General features: G+C 32.9%; 3 protein-coding genes across 7 annotated transcripts; 1 reads left to right on the forward strand and 2 right to left on the reverse strand.

Moving 5' to 3' along the window:
- Positions 1 to 107: 107 nt before the first annotated feature.
- LOC116774046 (leucine-rich repeat-containing protein 71-like) lies at positions 108 to 2,608 on the reverse strand. Of its 3 annotated transcripts, none has more exons than XM_032666666.2 (2): positions 1,625 to 2,608; positions 108 to 1,264 (listed from the first exon to the last, which is right to left on the reverse strand). In XM_032666666.2, exons 1-2 carry the CDS (start codon positions 1,794 to 1,796, stop codon positions 183 to 185), a joined length of 1,254 nt encoding a protein of 417 aa, XP_032522557.2. In that variant the 5' UTR covers positions 1,797 to 2,608; the 3' UTR covers positions 108 to 182. The 3 variants fall into 3 exon arrangements, with proteins under 3 accessions (XP_032522557.2, XP_032522556.2, XP_032522558.2); XM_032666665.2 differs by having other exon boundaries at positions 108 to 1,465; XM_032666667.2 differs by having other exon boundaries at positions 108 to 1,008; positions 1,625 to 1,702.
- A 4,207-nt stretch (positions 2,609 to 6,815) lies between these two features.
- LOC116774201 (uncharacterized) lies at positions 6,816 to 9,241 on the reverse strand. Its single transcript, XM_032666863.2, has 2 exons — positions 9,003 to 9,241; positions 6,816 to 8,921 (listed from the first exon to the last, which is right to left on the reverse strand). Exons 1-2 carry the CDS (start codon positions 9,184 to 9,186, stop codon positions 7,645 to 7,647), a joined length of 1,461 nt encoding a protein of 486 aa, XP_032522754.2. The 5' UTR covers positions 9,187 to 9,241; the 3' UTR covers positions 6,816 to 7,644.
- Positions 9,242 to 9,549: 308 nt separating this feature from the next.
- On the forward strand, positions 9,550 to 21,069 carry LOC116773853 (FHIP family protein GJ17503-like). 3 transcript variants are annotated; one of them, XM_061523805.1, is made up of 16 exons: positions 9,550 to 9,944; positions 10,365 to 10,535; positions 10,614 to 10,798; positions 12,361 to 12,430; positions 12,945 to 13,029; positions 13,145 to 13,253; positions 13,818 to 13,978; positions 14,740 to 14,870; positions 15,158 to 15,244; positions 16,246 to 16,434; positions 16,675 to 17,028; positions 17,095 to 17,605; positions 18,125 to 18,303; positions 18,524 to 18,659; positions 18,964 to 19,080; positions 19,615 to 21,069. In XM_061523805.1, the coding sequence occupies exons 2-16, from the start codon at positions 10,389 to 10,391 to the stop codon at positions 19,857 to 19,859; spliced, it is 2,706 nt and encodes a 901-aa protein (XP_061379789.1). In that variant the 5' UTR covers positions 9,550 to 9,944; positions 10,365 to 10,388; the 3' UTR covers positions 19,860 to 21,069. The 3 variants fall into 3 exon arrangements, with proteins under 3 accessions (XP_061379789.1, XP_061379788.1, XP_061379790.1); XM_061523804.1 differs by having other exon boundaries at positions 9,550 to 9,835; XM_061523806.1 differs by having other exon boundaries at positions 9,550 to 9,835; positions 16,267 to 16,434.
- The last annotated feature ends 617 nt before the right edge of the window (positions 21,070 to 21,686 follow it).

The following is a 21,686-nucleotide window of genomic DNA, read 5'->3' on the forward strand; positions in this document are numbered from 1 at the left end:
GTTTTATTTGTCTATGTATCTATATACCTAAATTAACGAGAACAAGTGTTCATGTAGTACAAAAACATATAGTGATATATTCATGCGATAAAATAAAACAATTGTTATAATTTTTATACTATTTTCTTGTAAATAAAACAAAGTCTAATTAAAAATATATGCAAGCAAAACCTTTTTTTTATTTACTTCTCGATTCTTAAGGATCCTTTGCCTTTGCGACGAACAACTTCAGAAAGCCTGCCGCTAAAACGCATTATTTTTCCACCCAAAATATGATTTATGTTGTCAATTTCGGAGCATGATATGGGTAAATTATTACCATCCATCACAACTTTTGTGAGGCCTCTATTTCCTGAGGTGAGCGTTTTCTGGTATATTACCACTTTGTTTAATTTTTTTAAACTTAAATATGACAAATTATTGTACGCCAGATTCAAATATTGGAGCGTATCATTTCCAAGGCTATAATAATATTGATTATTATATTTAATCGTGTCAGGACTAAATGGAGCTGTATAGGGTCCTAACATTTCTGCAGTCATAATTTCGGCTCTTATTTTTACACTTTCTTCGTTTGTCCAACCTTGTCCTTTATTTTTGTCTCTTTTTGCTGTAGTTTTGGGTTTCTTCTTCTTAGAAGTCGAGTGAGTTTCACTTAGATCATCCATAGATCTGTTGCAATATTCTGACAAATATTTAATATATAAAGCATTCTTCAATTTCAAGTATTTAAGTCTATTCGTTTTCATCTTCATTATTTCATCGTATAGCAAAGGAAATTCAATTAATACGTCCAGAATGTAACCGGCACCTTCATCGTCAATGTGATTGTCGGCTAAATTTAAATATCGCAAACGGATATTGGTTCTCAGAGCGTTTGCGATATATTTCACACCAACATCTGTTATCTGATTTGAAGATAGGTTTAAAAGCAACAAATTGTCTGCCGGAGCCGAACAATGTAACATTGAAGCAATGAGTTCGCATGCGATATCATCAATGCTGCATCTGCACAGTGACAGATTTGTAAGATTTGAAGTTTTCAAAAGCATAGTGAAGTCTCCTAATGGCATAGCTGAACCATCAAGACATACGCTATCTATTGTGGATCTCTGAAGAATTTTACTTAACTCATATATTATGTACATATCTATTTTACAATTACTTATAGTTATCTTTGTTAAATTCTTGTAGAATGGCACCAGAATACGAATTACTTTCATCAAGACCATGGGAACTTCTTTTCTATTTGTTATAAGAATTTCTGTCAAAGTGTTAAAATTGTCATATAGTACAGTAACAGTTATTGTATTTACATGGAAAGAATAATCTTCACTTAGATTAGAAGTATTATTTGAGTTAGATATTGAAGCCTTAGAAGTGTCATCTTGTTGCAGAACGAAACTTGGCCGTGGCTTGACCCGGCCCTTAGCATCAACATTTTTTAAGTTTTTGTAGTAATCATCTAAAAAAAATTAAAAAAAAAACAAAAATAAAATATAAACTTATACGATATCTTAATTTTTTTATGCTATGGCTTCATTCGTTCTGTTCAGGATTGTTAAATACATATAAAAAATAAATTATTGCTTGTATAGATTAATACTGATCTATCTAGACTTACCCTGTTTGGTTTCTTTCTTTACAGTAATTGTATACGGGCAATTGAATTTGGAGCATGCCAGAACTAACAAGCTATCAAAGTTGTCTGTGAACTCTTCAGCTTTCCTTTCTTCCACCATAGACTTGGTTGACCGTATGGACCTTAAGGAACGAACACTTCTCGCTGATTTCATGTTTTATCAAAATATATATTATCAAAAAAAAACTAACAAAAATGCAATAATAAATTTATCTAAATTAAAATACACAAGAAACACATCATCAATGTTTATTCTAAAAAAATGACGTTAGAAAAATGTGATCAAAGCAGGTCGGTAAAGAAGTTGCAATGGCGTCCACAATTTCACAGCCTCAGTGAATTAAAATTTAATGTTGGCATTGCTATGCTATCTCGTGCAGGCACTATGTTGCTTTCGTTGTGATATTATATAAAGTCCTATTCATCCTGCGCCTAATGAAAGCAAATTAGCAAATATTGTAATCCTCATTTCAGGTATCTTCTATTTCAAAGGGTTCAGGAATGATTATGTAAAAACATTATGACTTTTTTATTAATGATCAGATTTCATCCATTAAACCACCTTATACATAAAACATACTTATTTCATTGTGAATTTCTCAACACGTTAGTTTTAAACCTTTCTGTAATAAGCCCTTTTCGGTAAATATACCTATAGCAGTGTATCAAATACATCCGACTCAAATATCCAGATTACGGGTGAGTATATAAAATCAAAAACCTCAATAAGTTCACTTCTTATATTAAATCTTATCTGATTTTATATTTCATAGACAAGATGTTTCACTTTTTGCTGATGGTTACAAGGGATCTATTGAACTAAAAGTGGAAGCCCTCAATCACACATAAACATTTATAAGGCTGCTGTGTCTGCATTTTCAAAATCATTTCTGTAATTTATGTCCATCATATGTGTCAAATTGTCACAGTTTATTCAGCTTTTTGTAGTTTGACTTGACTGTAGCTGTCAGTGTCACTGGGGAGAGGACTTTATTCAGCTTGTCATGCTAAATATTTTCCCATTATAAGATGACATCGAATCGTGTCTCCTCCGTTCTACACGAGACTGGCAGAATATACTGTGCACGTATTTGCACGGATGAAGGCCACATTTAAAACAAACAACCAAGATGACTTCGAAGCAGGTGTAATATAGAGACTTTGACCAACCATAAATAAGTGAACCTTAAACCTAAATACTATTGTTGACTGTCTTTGAATAAATCTTATTTAAAATGGAAACTAAAGTTTGGTATGAAAAAAAAAATGGCTTGAGTAAACTCTGATATATTTAATGTCATCTGTGAGATGATCAAATAACATAATGAGATCTAAAATTTTCGCGAGTATTCATTTAAATGAAACTAGTATTATTCGGATTTACTACGCGGATTTTATTATTTAAAAACTACATAATCCCGACGTTTCGGTTACTTTGCAGCAACCGTGATCACGGGCAGACGAGGTGTGAATGTCTGTCAGTTGGTCCTTGTTATTTATCATCTACCGCCATCGATTTCTTAATTTTCTGGCGTACCGCTCTGGATGCCGGCAGAATGCGCTCACGGTGTCTTGAGGTCCTGCGGTGTGGTTTCGGACATGGGATTTTATATTTTTAAGAACGGGGTCCCAGGTGTTTGATAGATTCCAGCCATCTTCTCTATTGAAATTGGGATGTTTTTTAATTTCAATAGCCTCGCGAATTAATCTCGGTATATACTTGTCTTCCCGAGCGAGGATTTGAGGTTTATCAAAACGAATGTAGTGGCCTGGTTTGTCCATTGTGTGTTCACACACTGCTGACTTCGACGCGCGCCTGTTTTTGATGTCTGAGATGTGTTCCTTAACCCTTGTACCGATGCTCCTCTTCGTCTGTCCAATGTATGACAAGCCACAGTCACAGTCGAGTTTGTATACACCCGCTTGTTGTAAAGGAATGTTACTCTTGATTGGTCTCAAGAATTGGCTCACTTTCTTATGTGGTTTGTAAATAGTTTTAATGGAAACCTTCTTCAAGATGTTGCCTATTCTGTCAGTAACTCCCTTCACATATGGTAGTATCGCAGGTTGTCGTTCAACTGTGGGTGGCTTCAGGTGGTTCTTGCGATGCTGGCGAGGCACGGGCAGGTTGTTGATGGTGAGAGCATGTTTTACATGCTGCAGCTCGGCCTCTAGGTGGCCAGCATCACAAAGGTGTTGGGCTCTCTGTAACAAAGATTTGCCAACGGTAGCTAACTGTATAGGGTGGTGGTGCGAGTTACCGTTGAGGTACCTGTCCGTGTGTGTGGGTTTCCTATAAACAGTATGTCCCAAAGTATTGTCAGGATTCCTAACGACAAGTATATCAAGGAAAGCTAAAGAATTATTTGCCTCCAATTCTATAGTAAACTGAATCTTACTATTGATAGAATTAAGATGGTTCAGAAAAGCAGATGTTTTATTTTTATTTAATATTGTGAAGGTGTCATCTACATACCGTTTATATATTAAAGGTCTTATAGGAGGAGAGCAAAGGGCTCGCACCTCGAAGTCTTCCATGAATATGTCAGCGACAACGGGGGAAACCGGCGAACCCATTGCAACTCCATCTACTTGTATGTAGAATTCATCCTTCCACATGAGGTAGCCAGATGTTAGGCAATGCTTTAATAGTTCTGCATATTCTATAGGCATATTGTTATCCTTTAACTTACCTCTTACAATCTCAATGCAGTCAAGAACAGGTATACTAGTGAATAATGACTGTACATCGAAACTGACCATACTGTCATTGTCGCTCAATTTTAGGTGTTTTAAATATTTGACAAATTGGTAGGAATCCTTAACGAATGACTATGTGTGGCCCCGGAGTGGTGATAATATCTTTGAAAGAAATTTAGCCAGTTTATAAGTTGGTGAGTCAATCTGGCTTACTATTGGGCGTAATGGAACACCCTCCAAAATTGTATGGGTTACCTAAAATCCATAAACAAGATGTTCCATTACGCCCAATAGTAAGCCAGATTGACTCACATAGTCATTCGTTAAGGATTCCTACCAATTTGTCAAATATTTAAAACACCTAAAATTGAGCGACAATGACAGTATGGTCAGTTTCGATGTACAGTCATTATTCACTAGTATACCTGTTCTTGACTGCATTGAGATTGTAAGAGGTAAGTTAAAGGATAACAATATGCCTATAGAATATGCAGAACTATTAAAGCATTGCCTAACATCTGGCTACCTCATGTGGAAGGATGAATTCTACATACAAGTAGATGGAGTTGCAATGGGTTCGCCGGTTTCCCCCGTTGTCGCTGACATATTCATGGAAGACTTCGAGGTGCGAGCCCTTTGCTCTCCTCCTATAAGACCTTTAATATATAAACGGTATGTAGATGACACCTTCACAATATTAAATAAAAATAAAACATCTGCTTTTCTGAACCATCTTAATTCTATCAATAGTAAGATTCAGTTTACTATAGAATTGGAGGCAAATAATTCTTTAGCTTTCCTTGATATACTTGTCGTTAGGAATCCTGACAATACTTTGGGACATACTGTTTATAGGAAACCCACACACACGGACAGGTACCTCAACGGTAACTCGCACCACCACCCTATACAGTTAGCTACCGTTGGCAAATCTTTGTTACAGAGAGCCCAACACCTTTGTGATGCTGGCCACCTAGAGGCCGAGCTGCAGCATGTAAAACATGCTCTCACCATCAACAACCTGCCCGTGCCTCGCCAGCATCGCAAGAACCACCTGAAGCCACCCACAGTTGAACGACAACCTGCGATACTACCATATGTGAAGGGAGTTACTGACAGAATAGGCAACATCTTGAAGAAGGTTTCCATTAAAACTATTTACAAACCACATAAGAAAGTGAGCCAATTCTTGAGACCAATCAAGAGTAACATTCCTTTACAACAAGCGGGTGTATACAAACTCGACTGTGACTGTGGCTTGTCATACATTGGACAGACGAAGAGGAGCATCGGTACAAGGGTTAAGGAACACATCTCAGACATCAAAAACAGGCGCGCGTCGAAGTCAGCAGTGTGTGAACACACAATGGACAAACCAGGCCACTACATTCGTTTTGATAAACCTCAAATCCTCGCTCGGGAAGACAAGTATATACCGAGATTAATTCGCGAGGCTATTGAAATTAAAAAACATCCCAATTTCAATAGAGAAGATGGCTGGAATCTATCAAACACCTGGGACCCCGTTCTTAAAAATATAAAATCCCATGTCCGAAACCACACCGCAGGACCTCAAGACACCGTGAGCGCATTCTGCCGGCATCCAGAGCGGTACGCCAGAAAATTAAGAAATCGATGGCGGTAGATGATAAATAACAAGGACCAACTGACAGACATTCACACCTCGTCTGCCCGTGATCACGGTTGCTGCAAAGTAACCGAAACGTCGGGATTATGTAGTTTTTAAATAATAAAATCCGCGTAGTAAATCCGAATAATACTAGTTTCATTTAAATGATCAAATAACACTTCATAAAAAAGAACCATCACGTTTAGCGCCTTATTATGTCAATATTATTTTGTCATAAATTAATATTAAATTTTTTTATACAATTATGCAACACAAAGTGTAGCAAAAATTTTATTAAGTACATATAAGTAAAACATATTTAAGGCATAAATAAAAATGCTGTGTTAGAGATTAGCTTTGGTCAAGTTACTGCAGCTCGAACATGGGCTGGCTCGACTGGGGAAGAACCGCCCTATCACAGAAGATCGGTGTCATGAGGTCTTTAATGGCTGCGTTACGTCTGATGAGTGAGAGAGACCGTTGCCTTTTCCTTTTCCCACCATTTCCTCTCCCTCTTCCCCAATCAAGGTAGGCAACGCGAAACTATTTTGCGGATGTTCATGTGCGACGGTAACCACCTCCATCAGGCAATACGTCTGCTCGTTTGCCCCCCTTCAGCATAAAAAAGTTCACATTCAGGATAGATAGATTCTTTGTGAACGTAAAGCTAATTTGTTTATATAAATTTAGAAATTCGAATTCATTGTCACTTTTAAAAGAGATAAATTATCTTTCTTACCTGTTTTGCTTACACCTTAAACACAAAATAAATTGTGGTCTTGTATCAAACAATATGTAGGCAATTATGTATCTATAGATCGTGAACCGTTTCTCACTTTAGCAGTTACTTACGTTCAAAAAGCGTTAGGCTTCTTAATATTACTCATAGAAGTGAAACCGAAAATTGAGATGAAAATAAATTATTTTGAAAATAAAATAATTACATCGTTAAAAATAACAATTGTTTTAATTTATAAATAAAAATAGCATTACATTTTTCCTTATTCCTTGCTAACACAAACATTAATAACGCTTTACTTATAATCCTAACAACATATAAATCTTAAAGCCAAAACAATAATCAATTTCTTATGTCAGGTATTACAAAATTAAGATTTAACTTATTATGCATTTTTTGCAAGAAAAAACTGGAGTACAAACAAAAATACATCACTTGTTAGGAACTTAAACAACTTAGAAAAAAATGCTTCACACTAATTAAAGAGAAATTGCTCTCTCATAATATTATTATGGGATGATTACAACAAGAAGTTTACCCATGAAAAGTATTATCATCGCTTACAATAGATTTTCTTCTTTGGGAGTTTACTATTGCTTCTTATAAAACTATATAAAGATTCTATAAATATTATACGGTTTTCTTATAACCAAGAAATATTTTACCTATTTGTAAAAAGATTCCGTTGCATGCATGTGCATACACGCCCTTACTTCATCGACTAAGTTGATAACAAATAAACATTTTCTTTCCACAGAACTACTAATTCTATTAGTAACCTAAAAACCTTTTTACAAACTCCGTTTCTTAACAGGAGTTATCTGAAATAAAATGTATTATATCCTTTTATTCCCAATAAATAGGAATTTCTACTAATTTTAAATAAAGCGTCACGTATTCACAATACTTTTCTTAAAAATTCTATAATAGTACCTACTTTCGGACACAATATTTACTCATATTTATACGACTCCGACTTCTTGCCTGTGTAGCGTAGTTCGCGACCGCGTTCACTAGATATGATTCTATAGTGTTCAGCAGCTCGCAGTGTGTAGGAATGTTGTTGCCGTTTACAACCACTCTCAACAATCCCCTGCAATCAGCTTGCTTTATATTGGTTTGGTACTTGAGAACCTCGCAGAGTTTCTTCAGGGAAAAGTAACTTAAATGATTATAAGCTAGATTTAAATAGCACAGTTTGAGGTTGCCCAGGGAATATAAATGCCCATTTCTATAGACAACATTATCCTCATCGAAGACGTCTTCAAATTTACCAAAGGTGTCCATAATATTTTTTGCAGCTAGCTCCTTCACATTTACAGAGTTCGGCTCTATATACAAATGTTTGCTCCGCCCAATAGATTTTCGACATATTACAGGTTGATTATTTTCTTTATCCTCCTCAGAATTCATTTGAGCAATTAATTGCTTCTCATGCTCCTTACATATTTCCAACTTTTTTGCTGCGTATCTAAATTTCCGTTTTCTTAATTCATACAACTCACCTTCCGTAAGAGAAAATATCATTAAGGGTTTTAAAATATGTGAAGCTCCAACGTCATCCAATAAATTATCTGCTAAGCCTAAATAAAGCAGAGTTCTATTTTGTCTCAACATCAATCCTAAGTGTCTAGCACCCGAGTTTGTAATATTATTTGAAGTGAAGTCTAAAGTCATTAGGGTGTTGGAAGCTGGCATTTCGTTATGCAATTTTTCAGCTATCTTCTTGCATACATCATCGTTAATTTTACATTTGCATAGAGATAGGTTTTGCAAGTTATTCAGTTTATCTAGTAAAACATAATAATTACCTTCTGGAAGGTAAGTGTCATCTAAACAAATATCTGTTATATTAGAATGAGGTAGAAGCTTTCCGATTTCGTAAAGCACTGATTCTGTTAGCCCGTTTCCATTTATTTTAAATTTCTTAAGATAAGAGTGAAAAGGCAAACAAAGACTGATTGCTTGTATAACTTTTCTATTTATTGATAGAGGGCAGTCTACTATTGCCAATTCAATTAATTGATTGAAATTGTTGTAATATGATTTTATAACAATTGTATTTTCATTATAACCATCGGAATATGATGTAGTTAAAGATAAAGAATGGTTTGGAATTTTAGTAAAATCCAACGCAGATTGAATTGTGCTAAATATTGATTTTGATCTCGATAACTGATACCCTCTATTTCGAATAGATATATTTTTTTCTGAAAAAGATACAAATTAATTTCATTGGATAATTATTTTTTAGCTATTTAAATTGCAATTTCTCATTTTATAAAAATTACCTTTCGTAATTCTTTCAACTGCCACATGTGGACAAATGTGCATTTGCTGACAAAGCCACGGAAGAAATTGATCAAACTGTCTTGGAGTAGGATTTTCACTTTTCCGAGATCTGTCCCGTGACTTCACAGAATTAGCTGAAATTCTCTTGAATTCTGACACAGTATTAAATTTCTTCGGTTTCATAGTGATCTTTATGAATTATAACAAAATAATGTAAAAACATACAAATATTTTTATTCTAAATTGACGTTATTAAATATATATTTTTTTTTATTATAAATTAAAATGTTGTTGAATAAATTTTTAGCCAATATTCAAGAATTAAATTGTATTTCGAAAATAATTTTAATAAATTTTCCACCAAATCTATATAAAATATTTCTTATTAACAAAAAAACTTACGCATGGATCTGCGAAAAACTTATTCTTTTGTTAACGAGTGTTCTTGGATGTGTGTATTGTATTGTAGTGTGAGACTTTATTAAAAAAAAACCTAGTGACGTATTGGTAGTAAGTCTGTCAATGTCTATTGCATAGTGATGTCATTTGTCAATTGTCATATTCAAGTACGGTTGTTTTGCCTTTTTTCTGTGTCGTTTTCGTTTTTATTTGTGAAGAGCTAAAAGTTTTAAGTTAAAATCTTTGCATAACATTAATATAAACATGAGAAAAATGTTTTATTGGTTAAAGAGTAATTAAAAACACTCTCAGTTCAGTGATCACGAGTTCGACTCTTCTTAGAAATTGCGTATCATGTAACTCCGTGCTTTTGTAGTGTATTTTATTGCTGGAAATTGCAGAATCTATTTTCGAACTCCCGCTCTTGTTTATCGTACGTGAAGTATTAATTATAAGCATGTGTTAAAAATAATATTGACATAGGTTTTCGCACAGCATCTGGGTTCTCTCTTAACTCCATCTAATGCCTTTGTAATGTCAAGGTCCGTGTCCTTTACTTCTTATATTTCAAATGTACTCTTATAGAGTTTTCTTAACTTCGGTCATAATTAATGTTCGTACTTTGTATACAACTTAAGCATATTATGATTTTATAGCATTTATTCAAATTGCAATTAATTAAAGAGTAAATAAAAAAATAGTTTTCACCTTTTCGTATTCATTGTGAACATCTTCACACACATTTAATCTCATTTTCTGACAGTACAAATGTTACCATTATTGCAAATAGTGAAAGTACAAATATAAACCAATTGAAATAGGTCTCTATTTATAGGATTTATACTACTTATATCAATGCAAACACTAACAGAAGGTTTTTTTTTATATAAGCATAATCTAACACCTAAAGAAATATCATTTTAAGCATTAGTAATATGAGTTTTCGTAATATTCTCTTCTAGATGACAGTGAAATAATTTACCAAAATGAGTTGGTTGCGCAGCACATCACTAACATTTGCGAGACAGTTGTCCAAAACCCTGGATCCTCGTCATGATTACGAGCCTCATGCATGCTATAATTCATTTTGCAAGCACTGGCAGCAAGCTCATGAAATTATAGTCAAGTCACAGGTAAAAGTCAATCATATATTTTATGATTATAAACTTGTAAAAATCTTGTTAGACATAAAGGATCCATATACTTTGCAGCCCCAACATCTTCATGATGATGTACTGGGAGTGGTAAATCACTTGGAACAGCTGGCAACCCTACTTGTACTCGAAGCTAAGGCCAGGGAAATAAGTCACATGTCAAGCCCAGCATCATGCCTTGAATACCTCCTTAGTGAGAACCTCCTTGATAAATTATATGAATGGGCTGTTAGTACTGGCAAGTGAGTATATCAAATATCTATTAAAGTAAAAAAAAAGTTATCTTTTAATGTTACTTTCATGTTTGTAAATTTACATTCAAATGTCATAAAACCTCTATGGAATACATACATAAAATATGTATTCTTTTTATGGTCTGTATAGTACTATTATAAACCCATTAGTATTCCAGATACAACCTGAACATTTAATTGTCGAACAAATCAATCACCGTTATCAATTTGTACATAGAGAACGCATGTACAATATTAATTCGTTACATATATATTTTTTACCGATTCCTTATGAGCGTTATATTGAAAATTTATGTACCTTTTTAATTAAAGCTCATTTTATCTTCAAATGTGGTTAACCACAAGTGACCGGTATTGTTATAAGCAGATATAGTTACAATGACAAAAGTATTGAGATTTTTTCCTTATTTTATATAAACCTTCTTCCTTTTAAGGCTGTATAAAACATACCATAGATATATCATAGACAACATTGACTATTGATTTACATAGACATTATTTCAAATCTCCATAGTAAATATATTTTTATATTAGATCTCATTAATTTTATTCTTTCATCAACTCGGTCCGAACTGTATTTTATTATTTTGACGTAAATATAATTTAAAAACAATAAAATTAAAAAAAAAAAACTACAATACTAATCGCAATACCTATTTATGCCGTTGTTAAAATAATCATTTATATATAAAAAGTTTGCGTTTAGTTAAATTAATTCTTGTCAATAATCTTATCAATGCTTCCTTTGTTCTAGTTTTCTCTGTCACATTACTATGAACTGAGATAATGAAGCCTTTTATTGTCGTAGTGTATAATAACATTTGCTTCAAAATCATTATCTGATTATGAATAATTAATTTATATTATTATGACATATATAAATATGTGCTACTGATATTAATGACGTAAAAGTTTCTATGTGTGATATTTGTTAGGGTTTCAAAACCTAAAAAATTTTATATAACCATTTTATAGAAAAACCTAATATATTAATATATTAATTTATTATTTTGTTTGTATAAAATTTATATAGACATTTTTAATATACATAATTTATGTAAATATATCTGTTATTTTGAATAAAGTAAAGTTGAAGTAAGTTGAAGTAAAATCTTCTGTTCTGAACCATTTAAAAAAAAAAGAAAACTTTTTTTTTTATTATGAACATTAATATGCTTTAAAACCATGACAACAAGATACCATAATAATTATAAAAGAGAGATTTTGATAATTTTAATCTGAGGATCAGTTATAGTCTGAATCAAACTAAAAATACCTGGGTTTTAGAACATATTAATGTGTTGCCAACATTAATAAATAATACAGAATAACTAGATTTATAATTAATTTTATCAGTATATCGCAGGAACAAAATGGGTTACTTATATACGTATTTGAATTTATATCAGTCAATGAGATATGATAAGCAAATATTTAATATTATATATTTTTTTCTTTATTAATCTTCTATATCAATGTTACTGGCCATTAACAAATTAAAAAAACCTCATAACTCCATTTTAATTTATATGTGTATTTTTTATTTCTAGATACGAGAATGCTGTTCGCTTAGAACAGTTGAGGCTCTTCGGAAATTTGGTTACGCACTATAATTCACAGGTAATAATACTTTTACATAAAACCTGCTTTCATATAATTACTACAGACTTTAAAGAAAGTACAAGACAAATGTTTTCTCAAAAATAATTTTTCTCTTTTTCATAAATTACTTTATTTCCAATCTATTTTGTTTAAAAAATCTATAGCACTTAATTTTTATTGCCTTTTATGTAGTTATAATTAACAGTACTTAGATTGAAAAAAAAATCGGACATTTGAAAACGGAACAATGTGAAAAACATAACTGAAAAGACAATTTGAAAAAGTACAAGACACGAGTTTGATTCTTTAAACTGAATGAATGATAATGTATGTATGAATGAATGAGCAGTTCAGTTGTTCATTCATAAACATATCAGCATGTTAGTAGTTTTATAAAAAAAAAAATTAACTAACATTTCAATATCGAATAATATTCAAATAGTATCGCTACATAATCGCACAGAAACTTACTAAGAAACAAAAGTCTTTCTATTGCTCCACAGTCATGTAAATATATTCTTTATTCCTACAGGTTATAGCCGCTGAACCATTCCTCCGACCTCTACTGAAATTACTCAGTAGTTTTCGGAACGAACTACTACCCACGAATCTAGAAAGTAAGCAAAATAATCACAACTCAATGACCGATCAATATTTTTTTCAAAACTTCACTCTTTTTCCCATTAATTAATTAATTTTTCTATCAATGATCAATATATATTTTATTCTTAGGTCAATTAGTTTCTCTCCTGAACCAACTATGTGTGGTGTTGATGCAGAATATGAAACTCATAGACCTGTTCTTCCTGATGACACAGACTAAAAATGGTTCACAGGCTGAGTGAGTACAACCACTTATTAATTATCTATAACATACTCTATTGTCTATGAAATTAATTCAAGTACTGTATTACATTATAAATAACATATTATTAATAGTATAACTGCAAATATATAATGATGCTTGGTTATATTTTAATTCTAAACGGTTTTTTCTCTACAGTTAAAATGTTTTCTGGTTAGGTTATAATACAAACTGGATTAGCTTAGTAGACCTTAGTATGTTATATATAAAATCTCTCACATAGAAGAAGATGAAGGAGAGAAGAAGAGTTAAAGATAAAAAAAAATATTTTATTGTTTGATCAAATCAAATATGGTGTTACAGATATAGAAACTATTAATAAACAATTACATCATAGTAAAATTTATATATATATATATATATATTAATAAGTGAAAATTTCCAAAAATTAACCTTAGTTTCTATTATCATACAATAAACTATTAATTAAATTAACTATCAGGTATATAATGGATATTAAATAAAAAATATCACAAATACCTAAAAGAAGTAATAATCTGATGAAAAAATAGCCTGTAACATAAAACTTTCCCATTGCAGGTTTATAATAGGTCGACTTCTCTTGTGCTGCGTCCATCGCGAGGGTCCGGTTGGTTCGGAAGCTAGAGACGCGTTTCTTTTGTGCGCCAAAATGTCAGCCAGTTGTCCGCCATTGGCTCATTGTCTCCTTGCTGGAAACGCGTGTCCTATACTTGCCACCGGTGACTATAATACGTATTAGCCATAATATTTGATAACTGCTTTAATACGGTACTACGTTGGAATATAAGTCAGTGTAGACATAGCCTTATGCTTTCCTTCTCACCCAAAAGTATTTCTTTTCATATCCTACAAATGAACTGATACGTCCCAATAATATTTGAACTATACATACAAAAGTGCAGTAAGCCTTCATGATTCATGAAATTTTCTTGTCATCAGGGCTTTAAGCATACAAAAAAATATATAACTTGTACTAAATACATGTTGAATAAATCATCTCAATATTCTTCTACTGTATTGAATCTCTGCTGTGAGTATTTTTAAATTTAAAAAAATCACCACATATAAAGGTGATCTCAAATCATAGCAATTTGAAATTCCACTAACTTCACAGTGTTGCTAGTTTTGATACTAATTTTGTTGCTCTGTATAGACTGTGAAGGAACACTCGAATCACCAAACACCAAGTGATATTATAAATGAAACTAGTATTATTCGGATTTACTACGCGGATGTTATTATTTAAAAACTACATACTCCCGACGTTTCGTTTACTTTGCAGCAACCGTGATCACGGGCAGACGAGGTGTGCTAAATGATATTATAGTTTATCTCATTAAAATTTTCTTTCTGATTACCAAATATTTGTCCATTGATTCTTAATTAGTTCTGCTAACTAATTAATTGATATTGATGTTGGCCTGTGTTGGACACAGTGATTTATTAGATAGGTACATTCCTGTAACACTGCTGTGTCCAGGTCTAAGCGGTCTCTATTCCTTACTGCCGAGGTCGCTGTGCGTCGCTCGACTGCTACCAGATGACGTGAACAGAGTACACAAGCTCACATTGTTTATTGACTCGCTGGAGTTTTGCAATGCCGTGGCTCAGGTAACGCTAAATTATAACTCAACCTGTGTTGCACACTGTACATTTTAACCGACTTTAAAAAATTAATGTTATGTTTTTAGTTATTGTACTATTAAAGCTGTACTATTAAATGCTGATCCGATTTAGATCTCGTTTTCGATATTTTAATATGTGTTAACTGTTACAAAGATTTTTTTGTTGTAATCTTTACTTGTAGTCCTAATTATAATAAAATTCCTTAATTCATGGTAATTTTGTTTTGAAATTAGTATTTTTCCTGATATATCATATTTCTTTGTATTGTCCAGGTTGCGCACCCATCAATAAAGAGACATCTATTGGATTTGCTTTACCAAGGTTTCTTAGTGCCCGTCATGGGTCCCGCATTATTGCAGGTGATGCTTGTTCTATGACAAATGTATGGGTTTTCTAAAAATTTAAATACCATAGACCATTCCACTAGAATTATTGATTTTATAGGAATTAGTTTCTCAAAATTTTCTCTGTGGTGTGTTCATCGTATTTAGGTTTTTTGGTTTGACTGTGGTTCATGGGATATGCATGGGATATCCTCAAAAGGGGTTCATAGCTACCAGCTATATATACTTTATAACTAAGCTCGTATACAGTATTTTATTATTCGGGATTAGTTTTACATATATTAAAAAAAAATCTATCAGAACTTTTAACCTTAAAAATATTTATTTTATTTCATTAATGTATCAAATCTTCTCAAAGGTTTTCTTTGTATTTCTGTTGTATTTAGATTCTTATGTAGTAATTATGCGTAAGTATGTTAAATGAGCCGGATACATCACAAACACTAACAAATATATAAAATTATATATGTATGTACGATTATGATGGCTGTGTTGTTCAAGTGTTATAATGTGTATTTATGTGTGAAGTTAATCAATCCTCGCTGTTTCACGAATGGTTATGGACTGACCGACTGAACTGTTTCTACCACACGCCAGGTTTGGTTCAGTGACAGTGTGTTTTAAACCTTTTGTTGTACATCCTAAAGTCCCTTTTCGTTTGTAGTTTCTGCTTTACGTTTAGCCTTTTAAAAATAATCCATGCTTCTGGGGATCATTTTATATCTGCTGACGACCGCGACCCGTAAACGTTTCTCACGAGCACCATTTATATATAATAATAAGACTCAGTTAATTTTAAATTTTTAACTAACACGTAGCGCAGTTTGATTTACGCTTCATTCAGTACCAGCACAGATAATTAATCATCATAATTTCTTTTTTGCAAAGCTGTTTCAATGTAACTTAACAACTCTTCCCTAATTTTTTTTGTCCAATAATATTTTTTGACTATTTATCCAACACCTGAATCCAGTCCTATAACTGTCACTAAACCGCGTTCTTCGTGAAACGGATAGAAGAAAGCGGATTCCTTACAGAGCGGTGCGGCGGAACAAGCGACGGCTATGGCCTATTTGGAGCTTTTACTGAGATGCGTCACCTCTGGTGGTCTGCTAAGGGTTATACTGCATTATTTATTCACTTACGAATACGACGGCGTCAGAGTCATGGATGTGCTGCTCGGACGGTTGGAGGGGAATTCGCAAGTGAGTGTAGAAAAAAATGATCTTTATTATAAGCAGTTCAACGTATATATATATATATATATATATATATTGTTCATTCCCTCGACCTTTTTTAATCCTATCTTTTCTATCTTTTGGTTCATGATGTTGAGGTTGTTCTGAGTTTTATTAAAATCCATTACAGATACTGCGTTTAAAGGATTGTAGGGAATTAGGTGGTATAGATAATTATTACGTAATGTGATCGTTTTAATTTTTCAGTTGTCGTTGGTGACGCTGTCATTAATGGAAACTCTGATAGATCTGAACACCGAAGACGTTATGATGGAGCTCGTATATAAATATCTACTGAGCGGGAACCACTTGTTGGCTGCGTACAGAAGCAAGCTCACCGACCCGGAGCCTTATAGAGAGGCTGCGGTAGCATTCCTCGGTCTTAGTCCGAATTGTTGTATGAGATCTGTACGTAAAACTAGGGAGTGGGTCGACGAATTGGCTATGAGCGGAAGAAGGATATTGGATTTTAAATGTGACAGTGACAACCGCAGAGTCAACGGCGTGCACGGCGACATCGCCATGAGCAACCTGGTCCAGGAGGTCAACTTTGACTACGGGGTCAGTGACATTATCTATTTAGCTATCCGCCCTCATCACATACTATATTAAAATTACTATTTCCAGAATCCAAACGAGACGCTCTTCAGCAACTACCACGCGTATCTCTGCGATGCTAGATTCGAAATAGTATCGAGGACGGTAGCGAGCGCTAACTGGACGAACAGATACGACAGTGTAGTCCCTAAAAGAGAAACAAATAATAATACGAAAGTAACGAAAGAGATGGTCGCGGGGACGCACATGAGGGAGCAGGACAGCCTCGTCTCACTGTCGGCCAGTGGCTACGACACCCTCAAGAACAGTGACACGTCCGAGAAGGAGGCTCACAGCCTGAGCTCACTGAACGAAGCGGTTGAGAACAGAAGCGATAACAATGAAACGAAAGACCAGGACAGCTTGACCTCCATGGGTGAAAGTAGTGGCTACGACAGCTTCCTGTATAGAGTGGACGATCAAGACGACGAAGGGTTCTCAGAGGATTCCTTCAAGAAGAGTATAATCAGTGTGAAACAGGAAGTTAGGGAGTACGAGGAGCCGGTGAAGAGCTGGAGGGTCAGCGCCGAAACGATTATCGGTAAGAGCATTACAATGATACTCGCTCGAATGATAAGAATATCTTCGTAAGAATATTTTTTGTTTGGTGAATTTTTGTATAAGCCTTCAACTTTATGCAAAATAAACAGAGTCATGGTACAACTATATATTCTGTATTTACTTTGAATTTAAACTTTTCTCAATAAAAATACGATTTTATTTTGATGTACTTATCGTTGATTAAAAGATTTTATCAAGAAGGTTGGAATTGCTTGAAATAGTTATTATAAGTATTTTTAATATTTTTCCGGCTCACCTGAAACAGTTTTCAATCAATGCGGAATAGTGCTTTTGATAGATTTACTAGTGTTAAAGGAAAGAAACCATAAAATATAAATATATATATAGTGTGTGAGAAAGAGATATATATAGAGTCAGAGAGAGACAGAAAATATAGATCATCATATAAACTTATTACCGAGCTTTAATTCAGTGTTTCTGCCTCAACTTTGGCTTCTATGAAGTCACATCAAAGTCCTTAATATCTTTCTACGAGCAGGTCCTCTCCTAGCGAGTCTTCTCCGTAAGTCAGCCAGTTTCCTAGAATCCGAGCTGGCTGTCGCGTGTCGCGTGTCGAGTGTTCTAAGCAAGCTAGCCTATTTCCCAACACCGATACTGTCAGCGTTGCTGCTGTGTCCCGGATTCCTGTTGCAACCAAACGTGCCATCGCTGTTTCAAGTAAGACAATAAACATACATCACCAAAGAGTTTTATTTGCGATTTTGTGATATTAAAAATAATTAAATTTCGTTTAAAAAATAAAATATAATATAATAGTATATATATATATAGCTGATACTATAATATTATATATATATATATATATATATATATATATATATATATATATATAATATTATTTATTTATTTTAACATATGGCAACTATTTTAATCCCAGATCCTGAGTCGTTTAAAACAAGAACTGGACGAGTTGACGGCTGGTCTCGATAACGTCGGCGAGTTGGTTGATAAGGCGCGAGTGTTTCTCATACACCGCGAGATGGCTCTGACGAGGCGGCCGCAGAAAAATGAAGGTAGAGCGACGATTCAATATAGTCTAATATATACTAAGTTGAAAAATAAATAAAATTAATTAATTAACTTAGTTTAATACATATTGTATATATTTACAACTGTTGCTTATACTTTTCAATGCTGGAAAGAAATTTATTTTTTAAATAATCAATTATATATTTTATAGATTAATAGAAAACTTAATAACACAACCTCGATTATAATGCATAGGTATAGTACTCTGTTACCATTAATTAAATAAAAAAATGTTAAGAAAGTCAAGCACCAATGGGACGAGAATAATACTATTATAAATATTCACAGGACAGTCGAAGTCAAATCCAGCCGCACAGAGAGACGAGTCACCTTTCCGACGAGTCGAGGTCAAGAGACGGAGCATCTCGTCCAGCTTCTCCAGCATGTTCAACAGGAAGACGTCCTGTAAATATATATTACCGTATATTAAACTAGCAGCAAACAAAATAATCAAACAACACTAAGCTTTTCGGACACTGCGCCTTATCTTATTGTTTTAAAAACATACCCCCGACGTTTCGGTTACTTGCAGCAACCGTGATAACGGGCAGAAAAAGTTTTTCAATCGGGTGTATGTAATTTTAAAGTAAACAAAAAATCGTAGTAAAACAGAAGATCCTTATTTTATTTAAATTAATCCTCGAGAAAGTCTTAGATGTTAATAAAATTAATTGTGCGTGGAGTTGTGGAGTGTAAGTGAAGCTTCGTGATGTTGCAACGAAAACAGACGGCAGGAATTGATTTGAAAGGAACTTTTAGTGTTTCTTTAAGACGAGCTTTATTAACATTACTTACAAGTCACAATTGATTGATTGCTGGCATGAATCCGTTTTAACCCCCCCCTCGCCCTCCGGAGCGTTAACCACTGACGCAACCTTTTCGGAAGTTGCATAAGAAGTTACGCTTCAAATAATAATTTTTTGTTTAAAAATGTTACAGTATCACCATCACAACAAAACTCAAACAGTCTACAAAACACAAGCAACATCAGCCCAGCACAGAAACGTCCGATATTCACACAGGAGGTGTACTGGAATCAATCCATAACGTTGAGATCAATCCTGAACGCTGTCATACTGGACGAGTGGTTGAAGGAACTGTCGGCCATATGCGAGGAACACGCTCTGCGTCTTACAGCCGATGTCTACGAAAACGACACGTACATACGATCCGTGGCATTATGACTGTTGGCCGTTGCCTCTGGCATGAAAAAGAGTAATGTCATTTCTGACACTTGCGTGTAATGTAAATAGACCAAACGGTGTAGAAAAATAATATGAACAATAAAATGTAGTTAGTTGTTACGATTTTATTTTAGTCAATTAATATTTTATGATATCTACGAACTTGGAACTTTATGCTTAGGTTACACTTACTTAATGTCTAAGTACATAAGTCGTTACGTCATATATGTAGTGAAAAAAAAATATATAATTTTAATAATAAATGCCATGAATGTAATTTTGAACTGTGATTTTATGATGTTCAAAAATAATTGGATCATAATTTATTACATATTTACAATATTTTTATTAGAATTTTAGGTATAGTTAGTATCGGGATGCTGTTACTGAACGTTAATGTAGCCGTTCGAGTTTTAAATAACTAACTTGAAAAATCATTTTTTTTTAATTTAATATCAATACATATATGTTACTATTGTTTTATTTTTGTGACATGTCCGTTTTATAATAGAAAATATCTGTGTCTTATGTTCGTGCAACGAATATTATTTCGCGACATTTTTATATTATATTTTATTGTATATTTATATAAAATAATTTTCTAAATTTAAAATGTGAATATTTTTTTTTTCAACATTAAAAGTAAAGGTGCAAAATTTTTAATAATACGTCAACATTTATCGTCCGCGTCCGTCCAAGGGATCTAATATATATATTTTTAAAGCTTTTTATAATAAAATTCACATTAATACACCGAAGCGAATTTCCTTCGTCATATTTTGTACAAATTCAGCATTTTTAATGAACGCAGTTGTTGCTTACGTTCGGAAATTTTTAATAATACAAATGTAATATTAAATGGTCAAGTATTTTTGAGATTATTATTATTATACATATGTATTATAAAAAAAAGTATAAATGTTTTAAAGAACTTTGTTTGAGACGAGTTTTTTTTAAAATATCTATTGAGTTTCTAATAACTTTTTTACCAGGTTATATATATTTTATTGTATTTTATGATATTCTATCATATTTGTTTTTCTTTTCTTATTAACATTACGGAAATGTGGATGGAATCTATATTAAACGCAGTCATAATTTTCTTAGTAAAACTAAATTCTCCAAGGGATTCGCGAAAATTATTTGCACAATTAATTGTATTATAAATTTTATACATCTTCATACTTAAATAAAGTTGTGAATATAAAAATGTTTTTTATTTGGCTGTATACCTTAATGTGCAATAATAAGCAAAAAACTGTGGCTGTATAAGATACAACATCACCTATTATATTTTTCTAAGTGAAAAATCAAAATGAAAGAAAGCATTTATGCTTAAATATTTCTTTTACTCCATAAAATATAGAAATTTTAAAAATATATTTCACTAGTACATAAATGATAGTTACAGTTACTGAATGATATCACTTTCGCAATATGCGTCTGATACAGTTTACATTTCTTTGAGGAGAAGCGAATGAGAAAAGAAAATTTTAATTGTAGTAGTTTTAGTTTCAGGTGAAATAGAGTTTTATTTTGATAATACAAAATATTTTTTATGAATGTTAGACATTTACTTGTGTACTGATTTGGTTGGTTTTTACTTTAGCTACGATAATTCAAGCTCAAAATCTACCCACCCTATTTCAATGTCCTAAACTTACAGTAAAGTTTAATTCATACTCATTCTGAATTCACAAAGGAGTAGGCAATAGTAATATTAATATTCATTTGTGCAAAACTACTGTAGATAAGTGTTAAGTAATATACAATTTTTGTAATTTCTATAAGTTTTTCAGTTTCCTAAAATTGATAAATTATGAAGGT

The sequence above is a fragment of the Danaus plexippus genome, chromosome 20, assembly GCF_018135715.1.
Source record: "Danaus plexippus chromosome 20, MEX_DaPlex, whole genome shotgun sequence".
Taxonomy (NCBI): domain Eukaryota; kingdom Metazoa; phylum Arthropoda; class Insecta; order Lepidoptera; family Nymphalidae; genus Danaus; species Danaus plexippus.